The 9,944-nt window shown below is 45.3% G+C and overlaps 1 protein-coding gene across 2 annotated transcripts in view; it reads right to left on the reverse strand.

The window, feature by feature from the left end:
• The window catches only part of ZNFX1 (zinc finger NFX1-type containing 1), a 12,614-nt gene extending 9,108 nt beyond the window's left edge, over positions 1-3,506 (reverse strand). Inside the window, exons 1-3 of one of the 2 annotated variants that reach the window (XM_021417085.1) lie at positions 3,148-3,506; positions 832-2,880; positions 135-266 (exon numbers count right to left, since the gene is read on the reverse strand). In XM_021417085.1, the coding sequence (XP_021272760.1) occupies positions 135-266; positions 832-2,880; positions 3,148-3,214 (2,248 nt within the window). In that variant the 5' untranslated portion in view covers positions 3,215-3,506. The remainder of the gene's footprint in view (positions 1-134; positions 267-831; positions 2,881-3,147) is intronic. The other variant, XM_021417084.1, reaches the window with a different exon arrangement.

The following is a 9,944-nucleotide window of genomic DNA, read 5'->3' on the forward strand; positions in this document are numbered from 1 at the left end:
CCCCCATGCATCAATAGGGCTAGAGTCACTAGAAAAAGCCAAAGAGCAGGTCACCATGGCAGAAAGTAGGACAGAGTAAGAGTTATAGTGTAATTTCTGCCCTCTCTTCCATCATACTTATCAGATACTCTTACCTTCTAAGAACTGATCCAGTGCATGGTTAGTGTAACAGACTACAAGGATGGGAGAATTCTGGTCAGTCCTTTGCCACACATCCTTATTAGTCAAGAGGGCCTGAACAATCTTCAAACCCACGTAAGTCTTCCCTGCAAAAACAAGCTCAGAATCAGAAAAAGAGTAACACACCCTCTACATGCAGAGTTCTCCCTGCCACTGCTTCCCTCAAATCACTGACATTAGCTTAACACACAATACTTTGCTCTACATAAAATACTCACGTACTAGTAGAATGCAAGCAGTGGTGCTTGTTGAGTGTAGGTGCTGTTTAAAAACAATTACAGTTACTCTTGAAATGCTTTATTCATGCGGGGGATCAGGGCTAAACGCTCCTCATGTTCTAACATGCTATGAAGGTTTATAGAGCTGCTGCACAGCAACAGGTTCTTCCCAATATACAAGCAGTGCCAACAGTGCATTTGGTGTCTACAGGCAACCAAATCAGCAACGTGTAAGGTCAGATATGGCTTTTTCAGAATATTTAAACATTATTCCCAATAGCTTACAATAAATTGATGCTATCAAAGCAAATTAGGCATGGGACTAAAGCACTGGACATAGCACAGCTGGCTTTCTCTGGACTTAGTTTCCCTAAATGAACTTCCCTAAAGTTCAAGAAGAGCTCTTTAAAATGAGAATTAAAATGTTTCTCACCAGTTCCAGGAGGTCCTTGGATAATAGCCAGCTCCTTGGTAAGTGCAAGGCTCAATGCCTGCATCTGGGACTCATCTAATCCCAAGGTTTCCATTGAAGGCCACTGATTGGGATCCAGAACTTGGATGTTTTGCCTTCTCAAACCATCAAGAAGTTTTTCTTCATCTGACAGGGTATCCTCCATCAAGGGTGCGAAGTTGTATTTAGTATCCCTTGTCAGGTATGTTGGCTCCTTCACCTGTACATCACATTCCACTATGTACTTCTGGAATGGAATATCTTCTTCCTGGATTTCCTGTAGCCCTTCTAACACATGCCGATAAGCCTCAAAGTAGGCAGTTGTCTCTACCATGAGGAAGGAGTCTGAAGGCTGAACTTCTGCTAGCAGTGCTCGGCTCTGTGCATTAAAAGACAGCTGCACAATCCCATTAGCAAGATCTGCACTATCTCGTTCAGAAACAGTGGCAAAAAGGCATGTTTCAAAGTGATCTTTGGACATGCAGACCAGGGATCCATACAGCAACCGTTTGGAATTCTGCCATCGCACAAACTTCAGTGGTTTTGTATCAAACTGAACCTTGTAAACAACACCAGTTGAGGAGCAGAGAGGGCTAATAATCCGTGTATCAAAGTAGATCCTGATGTCATCAAATTTTTTCTTTCTCAAACTTCTATCCTCAAAGCTCTGCAAAAGATCCAAGATACCTTCCCTTAAGGGCCTTATAAAGTCCTCTCTCAAAAGCCGGAAATGGGTGTCAAGATAAATGCCAGTGCTCTCATATCTTCCAGAAACAATATTGGGACGTAGAAAAGGTTTCATGTCGTGGTGCAACTCATCATAGGTTGGATAAATGGTCATTGTACGATAAGTTTCTTCTTGATTGTCAGCCTCAGGCTGCATAAGAGTGTAGTTATCAGCTCTCAGCGTGCCTTCACGTCTCTTCTCCTGGAGGTGCTGCACAAGCATCTGGACTTTATTTAGGTTCTTCTCCATTTCTTCCATGATCTGCACACCAGAAGCTCTCAGGGCATTTATAGATGCTGGCAAGACTGTTAAGAGCATGGAGATTTTCTGCACAGAGCTAGATGGGAAAATACTGATCAGATCTTGAAGAAGCAAGATGATGTTGCCAATATGTTCAGGATATTGATGTCGTACAGCAGGAACTGCCTCTGTGACCATATCAGACACATACTGTGGCAGGCAGATCTTGAGAAAGTTGGACTCCCTCACCATTCCAAGAAGTTGCTGGACGCTTTGCCTATCCATTCGGGAACTGCATGCTTTTCGAAGCACCTGACAAATGAGCTGAACAAAACTGGGTTTCATAGCTGTTTGGGAAAGAAGTTCCTTCAAGCCTGAACTTGAAGCAAGTGTGATGACAACTTCAGAAGAGTCTTTCTGGAGGAGACTTTCTAGGAATTTGTAGCCAATCTTTTTAACTTGCTGAGGCTGCTCACTGAGCTGGGTGCCATCACTGGCAAGCCGCATCCTCCTTCCCTTTCCTTCAATTTCCTGGCTGTTCCTTGGCCCTCTAGCTCCTTCCTGGACTTGTCCACCTTGATACCTTTTTCCCCTACCCTCATTTTCTTGCTCATTCCAGGGCCCTCTGACCCTCTCATGTCCCTGACCACCTTGAAATCTTCTTCCCCTAACTTCATCATTTTGTTCATTCCATAGTCCTCTGGCTCTCCCTTGTGCTTGTCCACCTTCATACTGCTTTCCCTTACCCTCATTTTCTTGCACATTCGAGGACCCTCTGGCTCTCTCATGTGCTTGTCCACCTTGATACCTTCTTCCCCTTCCATCATTCTTCTGTTCATTCTGGTGTCCTGTTGCTCCGCTGGTGACTGGTCCACCAAGGTTTCTTCTTCCTTGATTGAAGAACCTTCCAATGCCACCAAACCTCTCCTCTCTTTTCCCAGGTAGAGGAGTATAATTATTGCCTTGGGGGTCTTCCCCTCCCGGATGTACTGCTTTATTAGTCTGGCCTGACACATCATTTATTCCGTTTCTGCCTCTCTGTATAAACCCAATATTCGGATGACCTAAGTGTTAAAAAAAAACAACACACACACACACACAAAACCCAACCATTTGTTAATTATGACGGACCGTATCAACCTGCCTCTCGGCAGCGTGAGCATTTTTACAAAGAGATTGCTGTGGGGCCTCACGGGCTCCGAGAAGGCGCTGGGGCCTAATAGGGAAATGCAGGAGCACAGACTCGAGAGGGAGCTTTACCGCAGGGAAGGAGGGGTCCCCCCGTGCCACCCCGTTCCCCAGCAGCCCGCTGCCCCGCGGCCGGCCCTCACCTCTCCCCGCACCTCTCCCCGCAGCTCGGGGCTCCCGGAACAGGGGCTTCTGCCGAGCGCCGTCCATCGCCGCGGAGCTCTGAGGGGCGATGACAGCGCCTCGCTGTTCGCAGCTCCCCAGCCCCGCCCGCACTATCTCCGCGGAAAGTTTCACTTTCCAGTTCCCCGTAAGCTCCGCCCCGCGCCCTCGAGCGGAGCGGTCCCGGGGGCGGTGTCTCACGGCGGCCGCTCCGCCCCACACCGAGGAGCGCCCCGTCCCCGCTGCCGTTTCCTGCTCCCCCGCTGCCGGACCCGTTTTCCCACGAGGCAGCGTCCGCACCCTCTCCCTCCCTCGGCACCGGCAACTGGTGTACGACAGACTGACACAAGGCTGTTATCGTCTACCCACAGTAACTGACACGCTTCCGCCACTCTTGGCATGCTAACACTGCTGGGATGAAGTGTTTTTAAAAAGATAAGCTGTACTTTTATTTTTGTTACTTTAGGCGTGTTAATAAATGCTGAATGGCAAAATTAGCCTTTAAAAGAATTTCATATTTCCTGTGACTCCCCGGGAAGCTCACCAATAATTTCCTACGTACAATAATGTTTTATCTGTATTCTCTCAGCTCCATCAGATATTTAATTCAGCCAAGTAAAGTCCAAATTGTTGATCATAAAACCACTACTGAGTGCTTCTGTATCATCCATTAGCATCGTTCTTTCCTTGACAGCACAAAGGACTGCAGACGGCCAATAATAATTAAATAGAGCTCTCTACGGTCTTAAGCAGAACCCCTCATTGCACTGGAAAGGAAACTGCAGGTGTTAAACGAGAGTAATAAAAAACGGACCCGAATTGGGCTCAACTAACTGTGCTTGACAGAATTAGAAATATCTCCACACACGATGTTGATATGATATTTGCACTGGGCAGAATACAGAAGCTGAGGCATTCCGTGCTGTCAGCTGGTCCTCTATTCAAGAAGTCAAGCAGAAGGCCTACATGAAAATTTAAGAGGTACATACTGTAGCATTCAGATGCAAATATGTAACATCTTTAGAAATGGAGAAAACATACTTTTTTGATGGGCTCTGTTCATAATATATTAAGAAACAGATTTTCTTTTTGCAACAGCTACAAAGCGAAGGGAAAAAGAAGAGAAAAATGTTAAAATAATTCATGCCCTCAGAATGATTTTGGAAGAAGTAAACCTACTTGCAGCTTTCCTGACTGCTCTGATTACATTTGCAGCTCTCTAAAATGAATTATGAACAATTTCCACCTTATTTTTTTTATGGAGAAAGCAAACAAACAGAAACAACATTCCTCCCACCCCCGTTTGCTAGCTCACTAAGCAAGGGTATAATACCTGAACACAAGTCCTATGGGTCACAAAATTTGTAGCTGTCTGGACATCTATCTCCAATATGCATGACTACAAATGGCTACTGGGATTTATAAGCCATTCCTGTACATAATTATTTGCATACTTTGCCAAAAATAGAGTTCCAGGTCTCTGTACTTCAATTTGGGTTAGAATAAAACACATTTTTAGACTATACATTAACAGTAAAAAACCTAGTTCTGCAACTGGGCCTTGAAAGTTGAAGGACATGGCCTTGCTTGTAGTTTGTAGGAGAGAAGCCTAAAATACATATATGGCTCACTGGCAACATTGAATTGATCTTGGGAATTCTTTTCCAGTGCACTTTTTGATACCTAGACCTAGAAGTATACATTTGTATCACAGTGAGAGGCACGTATTAGGGATGACCTCTAACTGAAAACAATGAGACTCTATTGACTTCAAAGAGTTCTGGAACAACCTTTAAACCCCATTCCAGATTCTGGATTGCCCATGTCTCTGCTTTTAGCACCACTCCTTGTGTTGTTTCCCATATTAATTGGAATGCTTTCCCACACAGCACTGCTGTACACCTGCACAGTGGTCATTCATGTGGCACAGAACCCCAGTGACTAGGACTTTCTTATGTTTACGAACATAATTGTGAGACAAGCATCTGACAATATATGGATTTTTCTTGTTGCTCTGGTTTCACATTGAATTAGCCAATACCTTTGAAATGCTGGAAGTAGGCAGGGCTCTTGGCCTTGCAGTGTACAAGTTCTGAACCACATCCAATGTCCTTCAAATACATGGGTAATACTTGTTTAAATCTGCTCCTCAATACAGTATTCAAGAGCGTTTCCTTAACTCAGTGGTGAGTGCTATGCCTGCTTTGTTGGAATGTCACTTTCAGCGTAATTCTATGAGAAGAGAACTTTGCCCAAATCCCCATATATCATTTTTGCACAACATACCCTACTGAGCTAGTAGTTTGCAACCCTGTCAGTTGTACTGATGCAACTCTACATATGACCGTACAGAAAATCCAATCACTGACATTAGCCAGGGTAGAAATAGTACTGAAGGAAAGGAGTTGTTTTTTTAACCTTGGTCTTTTCATTGATTCAGTATATACCACACCACAGTCCCACAGTTATGCCGACACAGCAGAGGGAGACAGCAAACTGCACTGCACAGAACAAGCAGGTCAAAGCAGGACTTCTGAAACCAAATGACTGTTGAAGTCCCCATGTCGTGTAACTGGACTCACAGACTGTATTTTAACAGATGCTGCAATCTTAGTGAAGATCCTTGCTCTGAGGGTATTCACTGGACTACAACCTACCACTGTCTGGAAGCCGAGCTGGCAAAAGACAAAAATTTATGACAAAACTGCAGTACAGATTAATGATTAATTTTTTTCCAGCCTTCATTATGACAATGCCATGGTCTCCAGCTTTGAAGTAATGGAACAGAGCATCCAACCAATTCTGTCTTTTCTGGTTAAAAATTTACTATGAAAGTTGATCCCAGAAAAGCAGCCACTACCTCTGTCCACCGAATCAGTTGTCTTTAAATTGCTAAGAAGCTGCCCTTCCAACGTTTGCAGCAAGATGGCACCTGTGCCATTAAGAAGCAACATACTGAACTGCAATAGAGTAACAGTAAGAATGTTTTCGGATTACTTGCTAACAACAGTCACAACTATCATAAAAATGGTACTTAAAGTAAAAAAAGAACGAGCTCCTTCTGAAGAATGACTGTAACACAGCTTGCTACATCTGCAAAAGAGCAGAAGCACAACCTCCACCGCAACAATCTTACCACACTGGCGTATTTTACCTAATGAAGGATGGAAAACACTAAATTAGTCCTTACTTCGACTCTCGGAAAGCAGTAAGTGCACTGCACCACCAAGCCCAGAGATAAGAGCACCCAGGCAAACTAAAACTGTCACGAACTCTTCACTAGAATGTGCTGACAACTTTTAATGGGAAGAATTCCTCACTTTTTACAAAATTCAGTTAAGAGAGAAATCAAACATTCACACAGGAGTCCAGATGTCACCAAGCAGAAGGCTCTAACCATGAATACCACTTATATCACTGCATGCTAATATTATCAAGGGGAGGCATGCTAAATGCACAGGCATTGGTTTGGTTGTGAAACAACCATCAAGCTAGCTACATTTTCTCGCTTGTGTTCCTTGTATGGATATTTAATTTTAAGAAGGTTTTGTTTTGTTTGTTTTTCTCTCCCACTAAATACTGGGAGGGAAAATAAATAAATACTAAATAAACTGGACTCCCAGTTGCAGAAGTATCCACCACTATGCTAGAAAACTCCAATCACTTTTCATCATAAATATCAAAGGCTAGAGATCCTTTGAGGGGGAAATAAAGATATCAGATCATTGTGCTTTTTGGGAAAACGTTGCAAACTCGTTTACCAGAAAACTATTACAGTAAGAAAATAAAAGCAGAACCATGTTACTACGAATAGAAGTTTGGATCCTCCTAGTATTTTTTGTTTGTGACATTTATAAAATTACATCGCAGAGAAAAAGGGAAGTTCAGGGCAATTTTTCAAGTGTTAATATCAACGCAAGAACCAGGGTTAGTTTCACTCTCGTTTCAGGGGGGTTCACTATTCAGAATACACACAGTGTATTGGTTGGTGCTTGCCTATCAACTTTCACTTGCTTCTCGAAGATGTTTCATTCCTTTTGGCATCACTCCTTCAATATGAAGGAAACACCACGCCTCTCATCTATTCTTCCTGTCAAAAGCTTTGTGTTTGCCTCAGAAAGAACTCAGAGCCTACTTGGAGGTCAGGAAGTGAAAAGTGCAAATAGATGCATTGCCATCATCATCATCATCATCATCACTATATACAAAACAAAAAACCATGCAAGTATGCATACTTTTTATTCATCGGTCATTATTTAGCAACATAGGCTTAAACAAATAGGCTTAACACAATTTGTTTTTTTTTTCTCATGCTGCTTCTCCTAAGCATGATGATGGTTCATTTGGAAACAAGGTGGCCTGGGGGCAGCTCTGTCAGCTGTCATGCGCTGTACCCAGGATTTATTCCCACCCTGAGCCTCTGGGTGCTTGGTTTGGCCGCAGTGAGGGAAAATGAAATGTTTTAACTAAGTTAAAGCAGCAAGGCAGATTCTAGCCTTGTTTGGCTGATTTCTGACTATGTTTTAGGATCCAAAGGGACCCCATGAAGTGCCCTTTACAGAGGCAAGCAGAATGTGAGTTGGTTAAAAACACCATTGTGTGTGTTTCAGTAGGATATAACACTGCTTTGGGGATATTCTTTCTTGGGTTGAAACTGTTTTAATATATTCATCCTGTGCTAATGCCAAAATCTGATATGAGACTTTTAAACCACATATTTTATACAAGAAATGGGTACAATTCTTCATTGCAGAAGGCGGGTGTATTGATTAGTACAGACAGAATTTCACAGAACTCGCTAGAAACCATCAACATTTTGTAGCACGACCTTAGACTTACATAAGGAAAAAAAAATAAAAATTCTACTTCCTCTTTTTAGGAATAGAAGTGGATTTGGCTTATTATTTCACTACAAAGGGGATATTTCTAAATTAAAAACTGGACGCAGTACATATGTCACACGGTGCTATCTAGATGCACAGAAAAAATCCATTGTCAGTCATTTTTAGAGTTTGTGACTCCTTTTCAACGTGGAGTCATGGTAACTCAAAAGCTTGGCTATGGGGAAAAGGGTACAAAATGCATTCCAGTATCTTTAAAGCATCCCTTAAACAAAACATTCAAGTTTGATCTGTTTATTTGGCTCCTTGGGAATGTTTTAGATTGTGAAATATAGATGGATCATTTACATCACATATTCCTTTTGGAATTAAGATTGTTTAACTCAAAAGGCTTGGAAGAAATAACAATAATTGACACTGAAAATGCATCAAGATGGCAATGTTAAGCTCTTAGAAAAGTATAGATTGCCCTTGCTACCTTAATTCACACCATCACATCATTCTGATAAAGCTTTGATTACACAACCCCAAATTCTACTTCTTGTTTTGGATGTGTCTTAACCAAAGCCAGAGGGACAGCACCCACTGAATGAGAAACTCTCATTTTTTGCTTTAAACCCTTTGTTTGGTTTTTGTTCTCCTGACGATATTTGAGCTCACTGTTACCAGCAGCAGCACGCCCAGGCCGTGGGCGGTGCAGCAGGACAGCCATGCTCAGGCCTCAGTCAAATACAGCTTGATAACAAAGACTGAGCACTACATGCAACCCCTCAGGCTTCTTTTTCTATCACAGATCTCTCAGTTGCCCAGAGCTCGGGGAACACAGCCCAAGGTGACTCCCAAATGCAACGCAGAGGTTGGTCAGCTCTGAAACTCCCGCTTCAAGATAAAAAAGGCAAGCGTGCTTCTCCGTGCGATAGATGTGATGGATTTGAACTGTTAAAAAACCACAGAACTGCTTTCCTGGCCTCTGCCTTCAGAGGCGATTAAAACACATTTTCTTTACATAAAAGCATCTGTAGGATGTTATTTATGCTTCTGTAGAGCCAAATAGGAGAGTAAATGAAAGACTGCGTTAATGGAACGTGCTCCGGTGCAAAGTTTCATCCTGCAAACCTGGCAAGCGGCCCCGTGGGGTGCGGGGAGGCACCAGCCAGCTCCTGTCCGAGGTGCCGGGAGGCGGCCACGCTCAGCACAAAGACCGAAGCGAGAATTAACACACGCTCCTACGATAACCGGAGGGATAACACGCACAACCCTAACAAGGGCGGTGCGGCGTCAAAACCCGCCTGGCGTTATCGGTCGAAACTCTCGTGTGACACCCGGAGCACAGCAGGGAGGATCATTCAGCGAAAGAATCTCCCCGAGCCAGGCCTTTTTCTTCCTGACCAAGGTCTCAAACCAAGCCGCCCGTACCGCAACGAGGTGCCGCGGGACACCGAGCAGCGACGAGCTCGGCCCGGCTCGGCCCGGGGACACTCGCGGCTCCGCAGCCCCCTCTGCCGGGCGGGGCGGGGCGGGGCGGGGCCCTCCGTGAGTCACGTGCCGCGGGGAGGGGGCGGAGCCTCGAGGCTGCGCGCACCTGCGGCGGCCTCCGCCTTTGTGCAGTGCAGGTGCAGCACCCTCACACCCCCCCCCCGCCGTGACGTCACGCGGCCGCTCGCGGGGCACCATGGGAGAATCCCGATGTTTTCCGACGGATGCGCTCAGCGGCGCGGCGGCTTGAGGCGGCTCCGGGAACGAAGCGCGGGGGGCGGCGGCGGCGGCGGCGGGGGGCCGGGCGGACGGACGGCTCGCGTCCCGGCTCTTGCCCAGCCCCGCGGGCGGCATGGCGCACCCGCCCCCTGAGGCGGCCGCGGCTGTCCCCTGAGCTCCCGGTGCCGGTGGAGGGCCCCGCCGCAGCCTGACGACGGCGCCGGGAAGATGCTGCCGCGCCT

The sequence above is a fragment of the Numida meleagris genome, chromosome 19, assembly GCF_002078875.1.
Source record: "Numida meleagris isolate 19003 breed g44 Domestic line chromosome 19, NumMel1.0, whole genome shotgun sequence".
NCBI classification, from domain to species: domain Eukaryota; kingdom Metazoa; phylum Chordata; class Aves; order Galliformes; family Numididae; genus Numida; species Numida meleagris.